The 22,969-nt window shown below is 50.0% G+C and overlaps 1 protein-coding gene across 6 annotated transcripts in view; it reads left to right on the forward strand.

The window, feature by feature from the left end:
* The window catches only part of ATP2B4 (ATPase plasma membrane Ca2+ transporting 4), a 95,894-nt gene that overhangs the window by 53,635 nt on the left and 19,290 nt on the right, over positions 1-22,969 (forward strand). For 4 of the 6 annotated variants that reach the window (XM_044267655.1, XM_044267650.1, XM_044267653.1 and 1 more), the window contains exons 3-15: positions 1,834-2,031; positions 2,672-2,929; positions 3,319-3,444; positions 3,873-3,998; positions 5,090-5,125; positions 6,692-6,853; positions 9,777-9,991; positions 10,345-10,587; positions 11,153-11,394; positions 14,695-14,926; positions 15,836-16,015; positions 16,895-16,982; positions 18,549-18,655. In XM_044267655.1, coding sequence (XP_044123590.1) covers positions 1,834-2,031; positions 2,672-2,929; positions 3,319-3,444; positions 3,873-3,998; positions 5,090-5,125; positions 6,692-6,853; positions 9,777-9,991; positions 10,345-10,587; positions 11,153-11,394; positions 14,695-14,926; positions 15,836-16,015; positions 16,895-16,982; positions 18,549-18,655 — 2,213 coding nt within the window. The remainder of the gene's footprint in view (positions 1-1,833; positions 2,032-2,671; positions 2,930-3,318; positions 3,445-3,872; positions 3,999-5,089; positions 5,126-6,691; positions 6,854-9,776; positions 9,992-10,344; positions 10,588-11,152; positions 11,395-14,694; positions 14,927-15,835; positions 16,016-16,894; positions 16,983-18,548; positions 18,656-22,969) is intronic. The other 2 variants (XM_044267652.1, XM_044267654.1) reach the window with 1 other exon arrangement.

A 22,969-nucleotide genomic window follows, 5' to 3' on the forward strand; every position in this document is an offset into this window, starting at 1 on the left:
CCCAGGCCCTTGCTTTCCCTTCCCACTGGGAACCTGACTTCCCAGAGCAGTGGACACAGGGAGCCTCTGGGAAGCAGCCCAGCTTGCTTCCAGTGCTTTGGCCAAACCCCCTCCCCTGTGGAGCTTGGCTGTGCCACTCAGCCCTGTTCAGCCGGAGGCTAGTGTGGTGCATCTGGGTACCAGAAGGCAGGAGGGCCCAGATAAGAACATCTGCCCTGCTCCCTGTTTTCCCTCTTTGAAGCACTGGCTGCCCAGAGTGACCTCCCTTCCCCAACTGCACAAGTGCAGATGCCCGTCCATCCCCCGATACTTCCCCTCCACGGAGGGTCCTGCATCCATCCTCCCGGACAGCTGAGGGTCTCGAGGACCTCCCCTGTTGGTTTTGGTTTTGGGGTAGAGAAAGGGAAGCTATCTCAGGCCCTGCAAACAATACCCCGTTAGGTACCTATTTTCCCGATTTTCAAAGTCTTTTTCTGTCCAAATGTCTTCCTTAGGTCTGACCCAGATCTCTCCTCTCACCATGTAAGGTACCACTCTTGGTTCCTATGGAGTGGAGATGGGAGTAGAGGTTTGCCCACACGCCATGACCCAGTCCGTGCCAGGGTAATAGCCCCTCGCACGGACCCCAGTGTAAGGACGTCCTCTGGCCTCAGTAGCTCCCCGTTCTCCTTGCTTTCCCTCGTGTGCTGTGATGCTTGCTGGAGTGCCCCTGTCCTCTGATTCTAACTCTCCTCTGCAATGACTTTTTTCCAAGACAAAGGTCACCCTCCCCTCCCCCCGCCTATGCGTGGGAACCCATGAACAGGGCCGCCAACAACTTCACGTGTGAAAACCCTGCCTTACTTGCTGCTGTGTGTGAACAACTTTAATTGAAGTCTTAGGATTTCCCTCCTTCCCTGACAGCCCAGCAGAGGGGCCCAAATATAAGGCCTGAGATAAAGAAGGCCCAGGAAACAAGTCTGCCTGTCCTTCCCCTCTCTGGGCACGTGCCTGGACCCGGCAAGTGTGCTCACATAGGATGTGTGTGGTCATGGGGAGACGCGGGTAACCGAGCACTGTGTACTGTCTGACTTCATGGCTTCACCTTTTTGTTCTTTTTTTTATTCAACATGAGTAACAGTGGTCCTGTTAATGCCTAACTTAGTCTCAGTAGTACTAAGTACACAGTACTTAACAGAGTGATAGTACCTCTTAGTGCTAGGTGTCTGTGTCTGTGTGTGGGTGGGGGACTGACAAGGAGGGAATGGGCACTGCACCTGGGCACCCAGAGTAGGAGGCTAAAAGCCCCTCCCATTGATCTCTGGAAGCCCCTGAAACTTGGAATCAGGACAGCTGGTTGGGCCCTGTCTGCCAGCCTCCTAGCGTGACCTTGAACAGAGAGCTGCTGCTTTTGGGACTTTGTGTGTGCGCCAGTGGATGGAGGCTAACTCAGTTTTGAAATCAGCAACAGATACATGTTTAATGTGAGAGAAAAGTTCTGTCAGCGCCAAGAACCATTTGAATGTTTGTGTTCTTAGAGCTGGAACTTGCAGCCTACTGGTGAGAGGAGGTGAGGTTCCAGATCCCAGGGAGCTCACCCTGGACACTAAGAGCAGTGAAGGACCCCCTGTGACCATCTTGTCCCAGTTTGCCCATTTGAGACTGAAGGTTTCACAGCCCTCTGTGTCCTGGGCAAACTGGGGGGGACTGGTCACCCTAACTGGATCTCCTACCTGGGCGGAACAGGAAGCAGGGAGGTCTTTATTTCAAGAAGCTTTGGACCTCCTTCTCCCATCATTCATTTCTTCCACTCGTTTTTCTTACCTGTTCCTCCCACTCATATCTCCATTTCAGGTCTATCTGGGAACCCTACGGACCTGGAGAAACGTAAGCAAGTGTTTGGACAGAATTTCATCCCCCCCAAAAAGGCCAAGACCTTCTTAGAACTGGTGTGGGAAGCCCTTCAAGATGTCACACTCATCATCCTGGAGATTGCAGCCATCATCTCCCTCGTCCTGTCCTTCTATCGCCCCCCTGGGGAAGAAAATGAACGTGAGTGTCTAGAACAACCTGGCGTGACTCTGATCCGTGTTCTTTCCACCCCCACCAAAAAAGCACTAGTATTCATGACTGACAGGTGTAGCTAAAAAGTTGACCCTTCTTTCCAGAGTGGGTTCTCCAAAGAAAACCAACGAGTAGCTGGTCAGCCATTCCTCAACCCATCCTGATTCCAGAGTCTTCTTCCCCTTCTCCCACCAAATCCTTATGCAGAATACTTCTACCCTCACCCAACCACCAAAACCTGCTTCTCAAAGTGCTCCCCACCAATTATCTGGCATTATGGGACATAGCAGTGACCTAGAGCCTGGAGCAGGGGCCTGGCCTTGTTGGGAATCGTGAGTTCTATGCATATGGCTGGCCAGTAATTTGTACTGAGGTGCTTTGTGCTACTTACTCGTTAACTTTTTCTGGGTTAGCATAAATGCTTATATTGGTGATGACATACATGACGCCCAGCCCTGCTGTCCTCCAGTGTCCTCGGAGTATAGATCACCTGCCCAAGGGTTGTGTTTTCTAATTATTCTCTTTCCCTGACTTTCCATTCTGGAGGGTTGTGGAAGCACTCCTCCCATTTTTAGTGTTCACCAGTGCCCCCCGATGACCCTAATGTTCTGTCCTTTCCCTGGGCCAGAGTGTGGTCTGCCTGTCAGTAGCCCAGAAGATGAAGGAGAGGCGGAAGCTGGCTGGATTGAGGGCGCAGCCATCCTGTTCTCTGTGATCATTGTGGTGCTGGTGACTGCCTTCAATGATTGGAGCAAGGAGAAGCAATTCCGGGGGCTGCAGAACCGCATCGAAAAGGAGCAGAAGTTCTCTGTGATCCGAAATGGCCACATCATCCAGCTGCCTGTGGCCGAGATCGTGGTGGGTGACATCGCCCAAATCAAATACGGTGAGAGCTCGTGCTTCTCGAACCTATGTCGTCCTGCCCACCTGAGCGCTGGGTCCTTTGGCACAGGGGGCTGGGAATCACTGAGGACCCAGAAAGATAAAACCCCAAACGGCATTAGCTTCTGGGTTAGTCGAAGGAGGTTGTTGAGAAGGACTCAAAGAAAGAAAAGAGTCTCCCCAAAGAATGTCAACTCTTTGAATTTCTAAGGAGTCTTATCTCAGGTGGTGAGAGATGAAGCCGTCTTTCAGAGGCTTTCCCAGTGCCGTCTGGGCCATTGTCCTATAGGTAGGGCCTGTGGGAGCAGCCCTAAGACAGGGTTGGATGGTTCCCACCTTCTGACAAGCTCTTCCGTCCCCTTTCCCTGTCGCCCCTTCCCCTCTGCACACTAGGCGACCTGCTGCCTGCAGACGGGATCCTGATCCAGGGGAATGATCTCAAGATTGACGAGAGCTCTCTGACTGGGGAATCAGACCATGTCAAGAAGTCCCTGGAAAGAGACCCAATGCTGCTGTCAGGTATGGCCTCTGGTTGCTCCAGGCCTTACCCTCTCTTCTGGCCCTGCCCCATCTCCTTCCCCTGGGTTCATTTGGGGCAGGAGCATATTAGTGGGTTGAATACAAGGTTATCAGTCAATTGAAAAGAAGTTCTCTGTGAAGTGAGTGCTACAGGGGCCTTGATAGGGCTCTGCTGGTTAGTGGTTGGGGAAAGAGGGAAAGAGCCTTGCTCTAAAGCAGCTAGACACATTTTTCTCCTTACCTCCCAATTTGTTTGGTCTTTTTAAAATGGGCCCAGCTCTTGACCTTTTCCTGCTATCTGCTGAGTATATCATTATCCATGGGGGAAGAAGGAAGAGGGACTGTTTTTTTCTAAGTTTGTATTCCACACCAAAGCATGGCTAGGTATAAGAAACAACCCTCCTTCTATCTTCTCCTTTCTCATATAGGAACCCATGTCATGGAAGGTTCTGGCCGGATGGTGGTAACTGCTGTGGGTATCAACTCCCAGACTGGAATCATCTTTACCCTTTTGGGAGCCAGTGAGGGAGAAGAGGAGGAGAAGAAGAAAAAAGGTAAGGTGGGATGTGTGGGATGAGATTGTGAACCCTCCCGTCCCCATGGCCAGACTAGGAAGCAAGGGACCAGACGTGCATGGGATGTCTGGTGGGAAGAATTTGCTGGATGAAGAATGCAGATATCCAGACTTCTTGCGGAGATAAAGATGTCGAGCCTGGCTCCCCAGGGTGCTCTGATGAAAACCAAATCAGGTCGCCTTTGAACCTCAACTCCTGTGTGTCTGTTCGTGGGTTGTAAAGGCGAGAGATGTAAAGCTTGCCCCAAATGAGCCGGCTGGGTGCCGTGGCCCCAGCAGGCCTCTGCGTAGTCCCCCAATGCTTGCCCCATCCTCCCTCAAACGTGAGGCAGTGAGCGAACCGTCCAGGCTGAGGGAAGGCTGCTGAAAGCCTGGGCTCACAGTGGGAGAGAGACACAGCTGAGAGAGCGGGAACACAGAGGTAACGTCTACCCCCAAAGTTAGTCCCATCTTTGCCATTCACTTGCTCCTAAAGGAAGGACAAACAAGCAAGGAAGGTAAACGAGAAAAAGTTACTAAAGAGAGATCAACCTTTCCCTCAGCATTCCTTCTTTCCTTGGAGAAGAGAAGGATTTCTGTCACTTGGCCGGAGGACCATCTGGGCTGTTCCGTGGAGGGCAGTGTATCAGAAGGAAGCAAAACCCGTTCGTCGGGAACTAGACTGTAGGCCACCTGCTGATGCGTAAGGAGGAAGCCGGCCTGGTGCTGGTGAATGGATACAGAGATACCTTTCAGAGCCTCTGAACCGGTTCCAACCTCTCACTTTCTAACCCCTACCCCATTTCTGTGAGTGATGGGACTCGAGCTGGGAGCAGCCTCCCAGCAGCCCCAGCACGGATGTGCGCTCACCTGTGTGAGAGGTCTGGTCCGCATCCCGGTGGTCCTGCGCGCCCCGAGGAGGCATGGATGTGAGCAGAGACATGAACTTCCTTTCCATTTCCCTTTCCCGCCACTCCACCCCTTTCTGCAGTGGCCCTTTTGGGCTCAGAGCGGGACCAGCAGATCGGATACCTGATCTCTTAATAGTCACCTTGGGTCTCCACCCCACTTTTCTCTTTCTTGTTCAAACAGGTAAAAAACAAGGAGTCCCTGAAAATCGCAACAAAGGTAACCTCTCCACCCACTCATTTACCATGTCTACCTGCCCACACTCAAACCAGACCTTTCCGGGCCATCTGCCTTCTCCCTTTCCCTCTCCATAAATCTGTTATCTGCTGCCCGGGGCCTGATGCCTCATCCTGAGGAAGGTGCAGAGATTTTAGGGGTGGTCACCAGGTCCGGGTCCCCATCTATGATGCGACAACAGCACCCCCTGCTGTTGTCTCACGGACCCTCCTGTCAAGGTTTCTCTTGAGGAGCAGGTGGGAAGGATCTGCTCTTCCCCTGGACGCTGAACTCCCCGCTTCACCGCCCTAGGCCGGATTTAAACACCCACGGTCATGGTCATGGTCATCCGTTTCTGGGCTGGAAGACTTCAGGGTCCTGACAGTGGAGGGAGTTGGGGTGGGCAGTCCCTGCACCCTCCTCTTGCTAGCTTCCTCATCGGTGTCCTCTTCTGGCCTGGATCCTTCTCTGCTAGTCTTCTTGGGGTGCTTGGACAGAGCCCGTTCTCTGTACCTCTCCCCACCTCCTTCTTTGTTCTCGCCGTCTGTCTTCTTCTCCCGATCTGGTGTGTGTTTCTTTTTTGGTGGCTGTGTTTACATCCTGTCTCTGTCTTGTTTGTGGAGTCTGACAACAGAGACAGTATCTCAGGAAGGGCATCATAAGCAAAAGAGCCGAGCTACGCAGGGGTGAAGCCGGAGGGGGAGGGTGGGAACCGGCCAGAAAGGCTCTCTTGAGACAGCTACTGGAGATTTTTTTTTTTCCTTTGTACCCACGTCATAGTAGTCTTTAGGAATAAAGTCATCACATTGGAGAAGCAGGGCCTCACAGAAATAATTCTTTAATTTTAGGTCTCTTTAACTCTTCTTTGGAAAACAAAATGGATTTATATGTCTGTCTTTATCCCTCTCATTCCAGAGGGTCCCTCCTACCAGCTTCTTCCCTCTCCCCCAAAAGACTTAACCCTCCCTGCTCTGTACATCCCCACCTTTGTCAGACAGGGGAGAAGGGACATTTCCTTCCCCAGTGATGAAACTGATAGAAGAAGGAACTGGAAAATACCCTGTTTGGGGGGTCTGTGTTTCTTCCCTGATGGTCTAAAAGGAGAAAGAGATGAACCTTTTAGCAGAGCAGACTGGGACCCTTATGCTCTGGAAAAATCTGCCAGCCTTCCCTGTCAGCCCCTTTCTGCACTAAAGATTCACTATTTTAAGTGCTGAATTCCAGGAAGGATGGTTGTTGGTAAGAGCACTTAGTGGCATGACTAATCCTCTTGCTGGAATAAACCTGGCTTGGGGCTCTGAGGTGGTGCCAGGAAGCTGCCACCGAAGAGGAAATCCATACCCTCAAAGCACTCCCGTTTCCTCTCCCGTCGTCAGAATATCATTCTAAAGGCCCTAGCAGAGGGTGGAAGTCATGTCCCTTGCCTGGCATGGAGTGAGAGCGGCCAGAGCTGATGCTGGGGCTCCAGGTGACTTCCAGGAAGGAGACAGGAGTTTTGGTTCCCATGCGCTCGCTCCTCGGTCCTGCCAGCTAGTGTGCTCACCTGTCCTGTTTGTGTGCACACCCTAGCAAAGACTCAGGACGGAGTGGCCCTCGAAATCCAGCCACTCAACAGCCAGGAGGGGATTGACAATGAGGAAAAGGAGAAAAAGGTGACCAAGCTGCCCAAAAAGGAGAAGTCGGTGCTGCAGGGCAAGCTGACGCGCTTGGCTGTTCAGATCGGAAAAGCCGGTGAGTAAGGCAGAATTTTCTCATTCCTGGGGCCACTGCGGATCCTCGCCACTGTGGCTATCCACCTTCTGTCCCAGCCAGGCTGGCAGAAGGAAGCTGACCCTCCCCGGGGGCTCGTGCAGCCCAGGGTGGCTGCGCCTCTCTCTCTGCCCCCTGTCTGGCTAGTCCCTGGGCCTCTCTAGAGAGAAGTGTGCGCCTGTGTGTGAGGGGCGAGGGTTAAAGACCCCGCATGGTCTCTTCCCTCCCACCAGAAGGGAGATAAAGGACTTCTGTCTGACAGGGGAGATTTACTTTAGCAAGAAGGAGACCTGGCCGACCACGCACCTGTTTCATATATTGGCTTGTAAATCCATCAGGAGAGAGAAGGCTCCTGTTTGCCAGCGGCGATGCCCTAGTGGAGGGCTATAGCGCCTGGCCTGGCAAAGTGCGATGATGAATACAGAACAGGACCAGACAAAGCGGGAAGACTGTGATTTCCAGGGGCTTTTTGCAGAGGAGGGCATCACTAGGGGCACTCTGACCTATTGTGAGAGGAAGTGGCTTCTCCAGCCCCTGCCTCTATATTCTCTCTCTACCTTCTGTTGGGGGCTGGGGGAGGGGTTGGAGGAAGAAACAAAAGGAAGAGTGCCCCTTCTGTGGACACACCTCTCATGGGACCACCTTGTACCACTGTCTTGTGTGCTTCTGACCCCAATCCACTGTCTCATGTGCTCCTGACCCCACCCCTGTGTCTCATGGGCTCCTGACCCCGTCCCACTATCTCATGTGCTCCAGACCCTGACCCACTGCCTCATGTGCTCCTGACCCCGACCCACCGTTTCGGGTACTCCTGACCCCGACCCACTGTCTCATGTGCTCCTGACCCTGCCCCTCTGTTTCATGTGCTCCGGACCCCGCCCCTCTGTGGACCACAGTCAGTCTAGTCCTGTACATCTGTGTGGACAGCTCACCTGGGATCTTGTTAAAGCACAGATCCTGATTCAGGAGGTCCCAGGCAGGGCCAGGATTCTGCATTTCTGACAGGTCCCCAGGTGATGTCAATGTCACTGCTCTGCTAACTGCACATTGAGTGGCAAGAATCTCTGCAGGGCACTGCCGTAGCCACTAACCACGTGTGGCTGTTTGTTGCCCCTTAAATGAATTACAGTTAAATCCAAGTTAACATTCAGTGCCTCCATTACATCAGCCTTGTATCGGTTGGTTGATAATCACACATTGCTAGCGGCTACCGTATTGGACAGTGCAAAGGGAGGACATTGGAAGCATCACAGAGTTCGCTGGGACAACATTCGTCTAACGTAGTCATTCATTCCAGTCCCCAGCTGAGGGCGAGCACGTGAAATCTCTTGTGTATCAAGTGTACGTGGAAGACATGAATTGCAGGTGTAGAATCAAGTTACTGAGCCTGGCACACATGTATGAAACATTAAACAGATCCTACTAACCTCTCCTGTGGTCCACGAACCCCTGCCTTGCTCTTTAGGGAGTGCAGGCTACCTGACGGCCGGCCACTGGTCCCCTCTCTTGTTTCAGTTAATGTTCTAGGCCAGGCCCCTAGGAAGGGAGGCAAGTCTAGTGCTTTGTACCACCCAGGGAGGGAGTGCTTCTTTGAATTTTGGACCTTGTTTGCCTCACCTTAGCCCTGACTCTGCTGAAGCAAAATTCAGAAGAATACGCTTTTATTGAAATAATCACCTCTAACCTTGCTCGGATGCTCTTGCATCATTAGGCTCTCAGGAAAAGCAAAGACCCACCCTAGACTATGGTCTGAAGCAAAGCTTTTCCCAGATACTGAGCCACAGATCTGCACAGGGTGCCCAGATTCTGATCCCCTCAGCCTTTGGGGTGTCCAGGCAGCCCCCAGCAATGTTGGAGCCCCTAAGCCAGCTGCTTTCTGACATTGAAAAACATTCTCCCATTCATATCAGTCTGTTGGACGACCAGCTTGTCCCGGCTTGCTGGGGACTCTCTTGATTTTACCCCTGAGAGTCCCATATCCCAGCTGCTCAGTCTCAGACAAACCAGAATAGTTGGTCCCCCAGCTAGGGTGCCCTTGCCGAGAAACCCTTTGCAGGGAGGTGGGTGTAGGGATGGGTGGAGTAGGTGTTGGGGATGAAAGACGGCACTTACCAGGATCTAAATAAATAAATAAGATGAACAGGTTTTAAAAATCATAATTGTCTTTTGATCTTCTTTAAAAAAAAACTCTGTGCCTCAATTTCTTCATGAAAGGGTATGATAATACTAACTTAACCTCCCAGGGCTTTTGTGAGGATTCAATGAGTTGGTACACGTGAAGTGCTCTGGCCTGTATAGTAAGCATTATAGAAATATTTGCTCCATGTAAACATATACATTATTGTCATCTTCTGTCTACGCCATGATAAGAGAAAAGTCAGGAAGCACCGTTCTCAAGGTTAGCCACGTAGGTGATGTGGAACACCATGCGGTCCTCGCTGTAGACAAGTCGGGTGAATTACCCGACGTTCCCCCGCTGCTGGGGGAGAAGCCCAAATTGTTAAACTCCTAGGAAATAGGCCGATGCAGTCACTATGTTATGAATTGTCAAAAGAAGGTAGTTCTGAGATAGAATCATAAAATGCTCTTTTAGAAAACTAGACAAACTCCTTATTTACGAATGAGGAAACGGGCCGGGAGAGAGACTGTGACTAGTCCAAAGCCACGAGTCAAGTGGGTGTCATGCTGAGACTAGAACCGGTGTCTGTGGAGGACAAAACCCGCGTCCTTTCCCCTACACGACAGCGTACAGGTGACCGAGAATGGGTAAGGGACGTGGACATGTGTCCTTAGAGACAATGGATTTAAACCTCAGTAGCAAGGCTACACCTCATGCTGGCTGCCTTCTGGTGAGGGCCTCGGCGACACCCTTGAGCCCGGGCTCACGTGTCTTGTTGCTGGACAGGTCTCATCATGTCTGCCATCACGGTTCTCATCCTGATCCTGTACTTTGTGATCGAGAACTTCGTGATACACCGCAGACCGTGGCTGGCGGAGTGCACGCCCATCTACATCCAGTACTTCGTCAAGTTCTTCATCATCGGCATCACCGTCCTCGTGGTGGCCGTGCCAGAGGGGCTGCCCCTGGCTGTCACCATTTCACTGGCCTATTCTGTGAAGGTGAGACTGCAGCAAGGCTGTCTCTTCCTGTAGGACAGAGATGGGAGGGGAGGGTGCCCTGTAGCCTCCGGTGAAAAGGTGGGCCATCCCCTCTGCACAACCCCCCGGGTGGCCCTTCACGAGAGCAGAAGCCGCTGGCTCCGCTCAGAGACAAAAGGACCATCTTGATCGGTTGCATCCAGGGTGAGATGACCCAGTAGAATCTGAAGAAGATTCACAAAAATCGTCTCCCACGTTTTTGCGCAGACCAGAGCAGGAGACGTGGAGACACATTGAATAAAAAATGGCCTTTGACCTATATATGGCAGAGCTCTATCGGTCCCTCCTCAAGTCTGTTCTTATCTCCTTTGTAGAAAATGATGAAAGACAATAACTTGGTGCGGCACCTGGATGCTTGTGAGACGATGGGCAATGCCACAGCCATCTGCTCTGATAAGACTGGCACATTGACCATGAACCGCATGACTGTGGTACAGGCTTACATTGGAGACACTCATTACCACCAGATCCCAAGCCCTGATGCCCTCGTGCCCAAGGTCCTGGACCTTATTGTCAATGGCATTTCTATCAACAGTGCCTATACCTCCAAGATTCTGGTAAGTTCTTCCTTTGCCTGGACACTTAGAGTGGGTAATTGGAGGGAACTGTTGATTTTCTCTGGACAGAGGGATTGTCCCTTGTTTGTTCTGCTTGAGTTGCCACCCCCACGTTTCCACTTCCTACTCCTCAGTGAACACGTTTGGGGTGACCAGGGATGGATCCATGAGAGTAGAATCAGGGACCAAAGGCAGGGAGAAATCCAGGTCTCTGAGAGGCCCGCCAATCACCATATCATGTCAGTATCTCTAGGAGAGATGGGCATATCAGGGGTAAATTACATACTTTCTGGAAGCTGAGAGAGGGTGTTCTAATGAGGCCCACACAGAGTGAGATGCCAGCACCAGCCCCAAGGCAGACTAGAACTTCACTAAGCCTGGGATGGCTTGGGGACCACAGTCACCACTGACTGCTGTCTGCCTACCCTTAGAAAAAAGGCAGATGCTGTCTCCCTGCATGGGTTCCGGGTACGTATGTGAACATTTCTTCAAGGAGTTCTCTCCTTCCTGAGCTCTCTCCATAGTCGGGGCATGTTATCAACAGCATATCCAATTTCTCTCTCAGCCTCCGGAGAAGGAGGGAGGTCTCCCGCGGCAGGTGGGCAACAAGACCGAGTGCGCCCTGCTGGGCTTTGTCACCGACCTGAAGCAGGATTACCACGCGGTGCGCAATGAGGTGCCTGAGGAGAAGCTCTACAAGGTGTACACCTTCAACTCTGTGCGCAAGTCCATGAGCACAGTCATCGAGAAGCCCAGTGGGGGCTACCGCATGTACAGCAAGGGTGCCTCTGAGATCATCTTGCGCAAGTGAGCCCCCCGCCCCCACTTCTACTTCCCTTCCAGATCCTCCCTGCCAGAAGGTCTGGGGGACATGTGCCATGCTGAGCCCACCTGAATGGTCCATGAGCCATTGGACCATCATGACACTATCACGAATAGCTGAGCGCTTACTCAGGCCGAGGCTTGTTTCTAAGTGCCTCAGGTGGCCCCTTCTGCGTAATCTTTACAACCCAGAGCAGTAGGTGCTATTATCATTCCTGTTTTATAGATGAGAAAGCAGAGGTACAGGAAGCGAAGTAACCTGCTGGGGGGGTAGAGCTAGTAGGGGCAGCCAGGATTCAGACCTCGATAATCCAAGCTTTTATCTGCTCATGCGAGACCCGAGGAACACCCACGGGGTTACTGTGATTAGATGGTTCGATGTGCACGTTGGACGTGGCGTGAGTTCAGTTCTAGACTGCCGCGATGAAGCGAGGTGAATGAGTCTTTCCGGTTTCCCCGCATACAAAACTCATAGTTCCACTAGACTGTATAACCATACGTAGTTATAGCAGACTGTAGTCTATTAAGGATGCAATAGCCTCTTATATAAAAAAACAAGTACATACCTTACTTTAGAAATACTTTATTGCTAAAAAATGCTCACCATCATTAGCGATCATCATCTTTTGGCTGGTGGACGGTGTTGGTGGCTGATCAGGGCACTGGGTGCTGAAGGACTGGGAGGCTGGGGCACTTTCTTAAAATAAGACAGTGACATGTGCTGCGTTGATTGACTCTTTCCGTGAGTGATTTCTCTGTAGCATGAGATGCTATTTGATAGTAAAACTTCCATCAAACAGTGAAACTTCTTTCCCATTTGGAGTCCTTTCCCCTCAAACCCTACTGCTTCTTTATGCACAATTCTAAGTCCTCTCTTGTCGTTACAACGGTCTTCACAGCATCTTCGTCAAGAGTAGATTCCATCCCAAGAAACCACTTTTTTTTTCCATCTACAAGAAGCAACACCTCCTCTGCTCAAGTTTGACCATGAGATTGTAGCCATGCGGGCCCATCTGCAAGCTCCACCGCTAATTCTCGCTCTCTCACTGTTTCCAACCACATCTACACTTAGTGTGTCCCCTGAGCTCTTGAACCGTGAAGGTCAAAGTCATCCATGAGGGTTGGAATCAGCTTCTTCCAGACTGCTGTTACTGTTGATATTTTGGCCTAAATCGTGAATGTTCTTGATGGCATTTAGGCTGATGAGTCCTTTTCAGAAGATTTTCCATTTACTTTGCCCAGATCCATCAGAGAAATCTCTCTCCAGAAGTTAGAGCCTTACAAAATGTATTTCTTAAAAAATAAGTCTTAAAAATTGAAATGACTCCTTAATGCACGGGCTGCAGACTGGACATCGTGTTACCAGGCAGGGAAGCAGCATTAGTCTCATTGGACATCTCCATCAGAGCTCCTGGGTGACCAGGTGCCTTGTCAGTGAGCAGTTGTATTTTGAAAGGAATCTTTTTCTGAGCTGTAGCTCTCCATGGTGGGCTTTCAGTACTCCGTAAACCAAGTTATAAACAGATGTGCTGTCATCCACGCTTTGTCGTTCCATTTATAGAGCACAGACGGAGTGGATTCAGCATCATTCTAAAGGGGTCCTGGGATTTTCAGAATAGTAAATGAGCACTGGTTTCCATTTAAAGTCACCAGCTACCTGAGCTGTCCTGGAGAGCTTTGAAGCCAGGCACTGACTTCTCTCCAGATGTGAGAGTTCTAGAAGCCATCTTCCAGTATGAGGCTGTTGCATCTACATTGAAAGTCTGTTGTTGAATGTAGCCACCTCCGTGAATGATCTTAGCTAGACCTTCTGGATCACTTGCTGCAGCTTCTCCATCAGCACTGCTGCTTCAGCCCGCACTTTTATATCATAAAGGCAGCTTCTTCCCTTAAACCTTGTGACCTAGCCTCTGCTGCTTCAAGCTTTTCTTCTGCAGCTTCTTCATTTCTCTCAGCCGTTGTAAAGTTGAAGAGTCAGGGCCTTGCTTTGGATCAGGCTTTGGCCTGAAGGGATTGTTGTGGCTGGTTTCGTCCTCTCTCCAGACCACTCAGACTTGTTCCAGATCCGCAATAAGGCCCTTTTGGTGTCATGGGAGCAATGCTTTTCGTCTCCTTCGAGAACTTTGCCTTTGCCTTCCCAGCTGGGCTGTTGGGTGCCAGAAGTCTAGCTTTCAGCCTTATCTCGGCTTTCGACCTGCCTTCCCAAGCTCAATCATCTCTAGCTTTTGATTTACAGTGAGACACGGGCGACTCTTCCTTTCACTTGAGCACTTCGAGGCCATCGTAGGGGTACTGTGGCTTACTTTCAATAGTGTTGTCTCTCTGGGGAGAAGGCGGCCCTGGGGCGAGGAAGAGAGAAGGGGAGAGCAGGGCAGCAGCATGGGGAGAGCAGGGCGGCAGCGTGGTGAGAGCACACACAACATGATCAGCTAAGTTTGCGACCTTCTATGCATGTGACTCTTGATGTCCCCAGTTACAATAAAAGCATCTAATGTCACTGATCACAGGTCACCGTAACAAATATAATAATAACGAAGAAGTTTAAAATATCACAAAACTTACCAAAAGCTGGCCCAGAGACATGAAGTGAGCAAATGCCATTAGAAAGTTAGGGCCAACACACTTGCTCAGGGGCCGCAAACCAGTACGTAAAAAAAAGAAAACAAAAACAGTATCTGCGAAGTGCAGTGAAACGAGGCATGCCAGTACGTAACACGCCGGGCACATAGCAAGTACTAGAAACGTTAGTTGTACGTGCCCTTTTCCTTCTCATGTTCAATTCCAATTACAGGAAGCTGCATAACTTGATCAAGCAGCTAGACCGTTCCCAGATCATTAAAGGCTGACCTGTGTGGGCCCAGGGCCAGTAGCTGGATTAACCGGCGCCTCTCTTTGGCTCCACCACCTTCTTTCCATCAGCCCGTTCCTGTGGAGCCCGCCCTCCGCACCGAGTACCATTCTAGTACTATGCTAGAATTAAAAATGTGTCTCCTTCTTTGAGAAGTTCAAAGAGCACGTGATCCATCCACAAGTGACCCTCGGCGTCACATTCACGATGAGTAGGAACAGACAACATGAGAGAGTCACCCCCTCTGCTCACCTAGACCGTGTCCGCCTCCAGACCACCCCACCTTGCACGGAGGGACTCGGCGGGATGATGGGTAGAGATTTCTGGCCTTGGGACAGTGTCTGTACGAGTATAGCAGAGTCACCCGAAGGTCTGTAAGTGAGCGTAGAGACATACTGGGGGGGAGCGTAGAGACTCCTGACTGCGTGCTTCCCTAGGTGTAACCGGATCCTGGACAAGAAAGGGGAAGTGATGCCATTCAAGAATAAGGACCGAGACGAGATGGTCCGCACTGTCATCGAGCCCATGGCATCACAGGGCCTCCGAACCATCTGCATAGCTTACCGGGATTTCAACGACGGAGAGCCCACGTGGGACAACGAGAGCGAAATCCTCACTGAACTCACGTGTATCGCAGTGGTGGGCATTGAGGACCCTGTGCGCCCGGAGGTGAGGCTTTGGCTTTGGCTTTGGCCAAAGGGTAAGGAAACATGCTGGGAAGCCTTCCACCAGCGTCTGGCCCCGGAGCGAGGCAAGCGCGACGTACTGGGAAGCCACCCCAGAGTCCTGGGAACTGGGGAACTCGTTCCATTTCTAGCTGTGACCCCAGGCAAGTTACCCAAGAACTTCTCACTTACCCGGATAGATGTTTCTGTGCCTTCTGCTTCCCAAAACTATAAAGTGCTGAGCTGGTAGAAGCTGGCATTCTCACGGTGAATGCCATCCGAGGGGTGAGGGGCGTGGGTTTTACCAAGCTTGTGATCCGGTTCCTAAGAGCAGTCAGGAGGCAGGGTTAACTGCAGCACCGGCTTTTCCTCCAGCCACCTTCTCTCAGTCAGGATGTTCTTGCAGAGTGCCCTTAGGATAGATGAACCATACTCTAAACACTAAGGCATTGAAAAAGTCTCTGCTTATAAGAAGTCCAGACAGATGGACTGTGAGTTGGTCAAGGCCCAAGGGCATGGGAAACTACAAAGAACTGACGGGTTGGAGTATGCACCAGGGAGGTGGAGAATGGTGAAAACTTCTGCCAGAAAGGAAGGCAATGGCCAAATCCCAAAAGAGGAGATAGATGCCCTGCCAAGGAGTCTAAATTGTAGGGAGAGTCCACTTTTATGCCTGTCTCCTGAAACAGATTTTCTCTTCAGTTCCTGGTACAGGAAGGCAAGGTCAAGTGTAGTATTCTGGATAGGGACGGAAGTGAGGCGGCACCAAACAATATAACAATGACCAGACGTGGCCCGTGCCTTGTGGCACTGCTCCTGGGGTCCCTCTCTCCTGTCCACAGTGAAGGGACCCCCAACAAGGGCAGGCGTCACCGCCCCTACCTCTTGCTCTCCCTTGCCTTACTCTCCACAGGTACCCGAAGCTATTGCCAAGTGCAAGCGAGCTGGCATTACTGTCAGAATGGTGACAGGTGACAACATCAACACAGCCCGGGCCATCGCCACCAAATGTGGCATTGTGACACCTGGGGATGACTTCTTGTGCTTAGAAGGAAAGGAATTCAACCGACTCATCCGCAATGAGAAGGGAGAGGTGGGTCCCGGCTGGGAAAACCCAGGGCCTCATTTGGCACCTAGTTGGAGGACAGGGTGGGGGGTGGTGGGGCTCTCGTTGTAACCCACCTGGGACACACATCTGGGACACGGGAGAAAGCCGCTGGGTTTTGTCGTTCTTGTTTGTTTGTTTAAGATCTAATTGCCTTTATTAAATGATTTCATGACTTGAGCAAAATCCCATGTAGCTAGTAGGGGGAGCTGTGAGGAGTTGGACCACCAGCGGGTGGTTTTTAAACTAAAATCTATTCAGAGCGAACTTTCCTTCTACCAGGGCTGCTCAGGTGGGAAAACTGGGAGTTTTCTTTCTTCTCATTATCTTCCTTCATAAGCTCTCTTTTGAGACAGCGTCACTAACTTTTCACTTTTTCCCGATTGTGTTCAGTCATAGGATGCTTTCGTACTGATTCCCCTCCACCTCACTGTCCTGTGTCACCGCCTTGTGACTAGCGGTGGGTGGCATGGGTCTGCGAGAGGATGTGGTCTGGGTGTGGAGCAGACCAGAGCTTCCTGGTCTGCCTAGAAACCAAACCAAAGACCTCAGAAGCACTTTGGCTACCTGAACCAACAGCCAGCTCTGGCCCACCTCCTATCAAGGGTCCAAGAAATAGGGGACTGGCTCCCCAGTAGGGAATTGGAAGGGAAATGAAGACATGCAGGACCTGAATGGTCACCATCAGTGAGTCTGCCCTGGGAGACCGAGCTGGCTGTCTCATCTCCCCCCGGAGGCCAGGGTGGTACACCCGCCATGGGCTGTGGAATGCCAGCTTTCCTGGAATCTCAGAGCGTGGGGAGATGGGAACTTCTCCCGGATGGCTACTCTGAGCTTGACTGACCCGGTGTGGTCTGGTGTTGGCAGGTGGAGCAAGAGAAGCTGGACAAGATCTGGCCGAAGCTTCGAGTCCTGGCGCGGTCGTCCCCCACGGATAAGCACACACTGGTAAAAGGTGAGCTTGGTTCTTAACTAGGTGCCTGGGGCAGGCGACGGCAGGCTGGGCAACGAGGTACACAACAAGAACCACTGGTGAAAGCAAGTCTCGTGTCTTGAATAGGAAGGCATCAGGAGAGCTCTCCAGCTCATGGTGGGGCAGGGAGCAGACAGGTCAGCAAACATCTATATAGAACACATGTAAAGAAGGTGTCTTCGAACATCATATCTTGTTTGCCAGTAGTACTGTGTACTAGTCAGAGCAGGTTCAATTACTCCCATTTTTGCCACTGAGGAAGTTTGAGGCTGAGAAGACAAAGAACTTACCCAGATTGCCTCGCTGGTGAGCGGAAGTGGCACGGTTCGACCCCCACCCAGGTCTCTGTCTTCAAATCATCTGGCGCTTTCTCCAGCACAAACTGGCCACCTTGGGGCCCTCGCCAGGCTGCCTGTCGAGGACGGACTCAGAGCCCAGCGCGCCACCAAGAAACCATTGACAGCCTTAGGGTGATAATGTAGAGCCTCCAGCATGGGGAAGAAAGGAGGAAAGAACAGAGTAGAAAGGGAGGTGGTACACGCTTAACACACACACACACACACACACACACTCCTATGGCTCCAGCCTGGACTCCAGAGAAGGGCACCTAGGTTTCACGGATGTGTGTGCAGATGTGTGCACACATGCATGTGTGTACCTGTGGTGTCCAGCTCTGACACCCTGAGCTTTCTCCTGTCCTCTCTGTGGCTGGAAGAAGCCCGCCTTCTGGAAGGGGTAATTTTCTGCTTGACTCTTACTTCCATTTGCGTTGCTTCCTGCTCTTGCTCAGGGAGCACAAGGCCCTCCTTGGCTGAGATGGGATGGAGCGGTGTTTGGGCTTAACCCGCTGGCTTTGGGACCCTGCAAGGCCTTTCCCCTCTCTGGGTTTCAGTTTTCTCATCTGTAAGGTGATAGGAGTTGCTTAGATCGTGGATCTCTCTGGATCCCCTCCAGCCCTCTGATTGTATCATGCCTGTGACCTGGGGCTGGCTGTCACTGGACCCTTGGCTTCCCCCTCTTCCAGGAGCTGTGCTTACTGGCACTGGAGGCTGAGACACTGCTATCCCCCAACCACCAGGGGGGAATAAAGAGCAGGACAGCGCCATCCGCTCCAGTTGCCTGAGTGGCCGCCTGGTGCGGGGTCAGCCAACCTCACCCTCATGGGGCCTGGTCTTACCCCTTCCCGTGGTTGTTTTCAGCTGGAGCTGGACTTCTGTATATGCATTTCTCTGCCTGCTGCCAGGGTGAAGGCTGGGCCAGGTGCTCCTCCTGCCCTCCCTCTCACTCTCCAATACCTGAACAGAAGAACAAGGCAGACCCGTAACAGCTTCTCGGGAGCTGACAGATCTGTCGGTGCTCAGAAGGGGGTTACACATTCAACGTGCTCTAAAGGGAGCTTGTCACCCACAGAGAAAAAGAAAGAAGGAAGAGAGTTGGCGGCAGGGACCAGGGAAGAAGACCCAAAAAGGGCCTGCGTGGGGAGCAGAGGGCTTGCCCCACAGCCTGCGGCGGCGCATGTGGACTCACGGGGTGTATCTGTTTTCCCAGGCATCATCGACAGCACTGTTGGGGAGCAGCGACAGGTGGTGGCTGTCACGGGTGATGGCACAAACGATGGGCCGGCTCTGAAGAAAGCAGACGTTGGTTTTGCCATGGTAAGCAGCTGGGTATGCCGTCTCTGCCTGCGAGCGGCCTTCTCCATCCGGGAGACAGGACAGGCCTCCCGGCAGCCTGCCCCTTCCTGAACCTTCATCCCCCCACCTTGGGCTCTTTGCTCCGACGCGGTCTCTCCTGCTGACCTGGCCGGTAAAAGTCTGTGTAATGGGAGACCCGTCAAGTACGAAGACTAGATGACCCAGGCAGGGGAAACCCTGACGCCTCATTACCACGAACATGGTGATGTTGTCTGTCTCGGCGCACCATAGAAAATTCGGGTTCCCTGTGAAGCACGTATTCCATGGCCAACATAGTTATTACTCTGCTTCTCACTTGTGAGGCCAGGAGCATCAGAATCACCTGGAAAGTTCATTTAAAATCCTGTATCCCAAGGTTCCGCAGGTGACTATCTTCATTTATTGGCATCTGGGCAGGCCCAGAGATGTTTGGCGTTTCCTAACAGGCGCGCTTGTTGATTCTGATGCTGCAGCAAACGTGGGAGCCCCCAGATGGCCAGGGACATCTTCCCACTCAAGTGGCTTGTGATTATAAGCCTCTCGTGTGTATTGAACTATTGGTGATTTTTAAGCAGCAGAAAGAGATTCAAGAAGTAATTTGTGTTTACGGTGTTCCCTTTAACACCCACAAGAACATTGATTCTCGGAAATTTCAAGAAGACACAAAAGTAGAGAGAATAGTTTCATGAATCCTTGTGTACCTGTCACTCAACATTAATTATCGACACCTGACCCCTCTTCTGTCACTGGACATTTCCCCCCCTCCCCACTTCTCCCATCTGCAGCTGAACTGTTCTGAAGCAAGTAAGGGACGCCCTGTCATTTCATTTGGAAGAATGTTAGTATACGCCTCTGATAAGTGTACATCGAGGGCATACATCTAGAAGAATTATACACTCTTATCTCACAATAATCCGAGCCCTTATTGTCATTAATCATCTGGTCCATTCCCCCATTGCCCCAAGTGCTTCACAAATTCTGTCTTTATCTTTCTTTGTCCAAATCAGATCTAAATAAGATCCATGCACTGCAATCGTGGACTGTCTCTCCTAGAGCTCCTAATCTATAGCAGTTGTTTTGGAAGCGTGCTCTTCCTTCCAGCTGGAAACCTATAGAAATGCAGATTCTCAGGCCTGCCCCAGCTCTCCTGCATCTGACAGCTCAGAGTTGGAGCCCAGCAATCTGTGCTTTCACAAGCTCCGGACATTTCTGCCACACCCTGAAGTTTGTGAACCACGGGTCCTGTAGGATCCTTGAGTCGGGTCCCCAAGAGCAGCTTTATATTTGTGGATTCACTGAAAGGACTTATGAGACTCAGCACAGAGCTGTCCTCATGGCTAAGATTTTTTTATTGCACAGGTGTAGTAAGGCAGAAAGTTGCAGGCGGAGTCTGGAGGAACCCGCATGTAGGCTTTCTGTTCTCTCCCGCCGTGAGGGCTCACACAGAGCACGCTCTCCCCCTCCGACAGCACATGTGCGATGTTTCTACCCAGGGAAGCTCATCAGAGACGCAGCACCCAAGGTTTTTGTTGGGCTTGGGCATATAGTCACTTTCTGTCTAATATGAGCTAAGATCCGGACTCCTAGGTGCGCCTAGCGGGGGCTCTGTCCGTTGAGCAACCTACTCTTGGTTTGGGCGCAGGTCACGATCTCAGGATCGTGAGATTGAGCTCCGCATTGGTCTCGCCACTCAACAGGGAGTCTGCTTGAGTTCTCTCTCTCCCTCTCCCCTCCCCCTATTCGTGCAGGCTCCCACTCCCTCTCTCTCTCTCTCTCTCTCTCTCAAATAAATAAATAAATAAATAAATGTTTTTAGTTAGTTTTTTTTTTTTTTTTTTTTAGAGAGACTCCAGACTCCTAGAAGGAAAGGAGGTGTTCAAGAGAAAACATACTATTTGGGCACGGTCTATGCACAATGAACCAACAATATTCAGTTGACTGTTGACTGTGGCATTCTGAGAGCCAAGGTCCCAGATGCCAGCTGAGGGCCAGCCTCACAAATAGCCCTTTCTAAAGATAACGGGATGCAATGTTAGCTCTCCTGCCCAACCCCCTCCTTCTTTTGTCGTAGCTATTTAGTTTTGAAGGAACCAGGCTGGTTGTCTACATAGAATAATGCATAACATGGATTTTGTTGACCGTATTCTTGTCATATGCAGTCAGATTCTAGATCCCATCTTTCATTAGGGGCTGCAAATTTACATCCAGATTTTCTCTATTAACTTGAAGACTTCTACAGAAAGAAACCTGCCCTCCAGGATTATTTGGTAACTCTGAGGTTGAGGTTCAGGTTCCTACATGAAAGGCAGCTAAATGCCTGATCCTTTTTCTTTATTCACTAGTTTTCAAAATGAGTCGACTTTTTAGGATACTCCCAAAGATGACCAATAAGTTTTTTATATATATATACACATATATATGTGTGAGAGAGAGAGAGAGAGAGAGTACAAGCAGGAGGGAGGAGCAGAGGGAGAAGGAGAAGCAGGCTTCCCACTGAGCAGGGAGCCCAATGTGGGACTCGATCCCAGGACCCCGGGATCATGACCTAAGTTGGAAGCAGCCAGTTAACTGACTGAGCCACCCAGATTCCCCTAACTTGTATTTATTTATTAAGTAGGCTCCATGTCCAGCACAGGGCTTGAATTAAAACCCCAAGATCAACAGTTATGTACTCTACTGAGTGAACCAGCCAGGCACCCGTGAATTATATTTTTTAAAATAACCCTACTAAGGAACTCTACTAAAAACAGCTCATTTTTATTTATTTGACAGAGAGAAATTACAAGTAGAGAGGCGGGCAGAGAGAGAGAGAGGGAAGCAGGCTCCCTGCTGAGCAGAGAGCCCCATGCGGGACTCGATCCCAGGACTCTGAGATCATGACCTGAGCCGAAGGCAGCGGCTTAACCACTGAGCCACCCAGGCGCCCAAAAACAGCTCATTTTTAAAATATCGTTATGAACTCACAGATTTAAGTACATTTGATGTGTTTCAATCCATTGCCTTTGTTATTATTTTGACGTTCACATTGACCCGTCATTAGCCTCATGAATCCTGCTGGGTCCTTTAGATACAACCCTAGTTGTCCTTAATATCTTACTTGGTTTCTGGCATGATAACATACATGTTCCAGAATCATTATATGTATTTCTCATCCTAGATCTGGAATCATCCATTTCTCAAAGTCCTGCTTTTTAGTAAGAAATGGTGCTTAGAGAACACAATCTGAATGTCAAAGTTTCTTACTATCAAGGAAATCATTGTTTCTAGATCTTTTCAATGGGCAAAGCTAGGAAATAATATCTTTTATGTCTCTTTTTTGTTTTTGCATTTATTTGTTTTAAAGATAAAACACTTCATGAATCCATGTTGGTATTTTCAGTTCAAATTTAGAATTATAGAACTCTAGCTGCTTTTATTTAATTTCCCTAATTTTATATTTGTACCTCTTAAGCTGAAAATTTTGATTCCTAATGGCGTTAACATAATCCTTACTTATTTTACCCTAAAATATAGGTAATAGTCTCAAAATAGCAACAATAATACAAGTGCTCTTGTATTATTATTATTATTATATATTAGTATTATGTATTATTATATATTATTATCTAATAAGACAAAAAACAGTTCAAGATTCTTCTTGTAATTCTTTTTATCCTATAGTTCTACTCTGCTAGGTTCTACCATCAAGGTACTGTGTTTTTTTAAAAGTCATTTGGAATATTTTTCCTTTGTGTGATTGTGCTTTCCACTGGTTGTACCAGTTCATTCACACCATGTTGCTTTCCATCTTAGAGATTGCTTTTTTTTTCTTTAAAGTAGGCTCCACATTGGGCCCCAGTGTGGGGCTCGAACTCATATGACCGTCAAGAACTGTGCTGAGATCAAGAGTCAAACACTTAACCCACTAAGCCACCCAGGTGCCCCTAGAGATTGCTTTTTAATCTTAGTCTTGATTTATACTCAGATAAAGTAGCTATATAGTTCTAAAGTCAAATATACAAAACAGAAATCCAGCTTCTACCCCTATCTCCTCCATCCTATTCCCTCCCCACTTAACTCTAAGTAACACTTCTTTTGTTTTGGTGTATCCTTCTGTTTGCTCCTTTAAAATATAATCAAATGTATAATGTATTTGCATCCTATCCTCTTCGATAGATGATACTTACCTGTACTATATGTATATTTTTCTACACACATAGCATACACTCTCTTTTTTCACATTGCTTTTTTTCATTTAACATAATCTGAAGATTATTCCTTGGTAGAAAGTATATATAGTCCTCCTTTCTTTTTTTT

This window comes from Neovison vison, chromosome 10 (genome assembly GCF_020171115.1).
Source record: "Neovison vison isolate M4711 chromosome 10, ASM_NN_V1, whole genome shotgun sequence".
NCBI lineage: Eukaryota > Metazoa > Chordata > Mammalia > Carnivora > Mustelidae > Neogale > Neogale vison.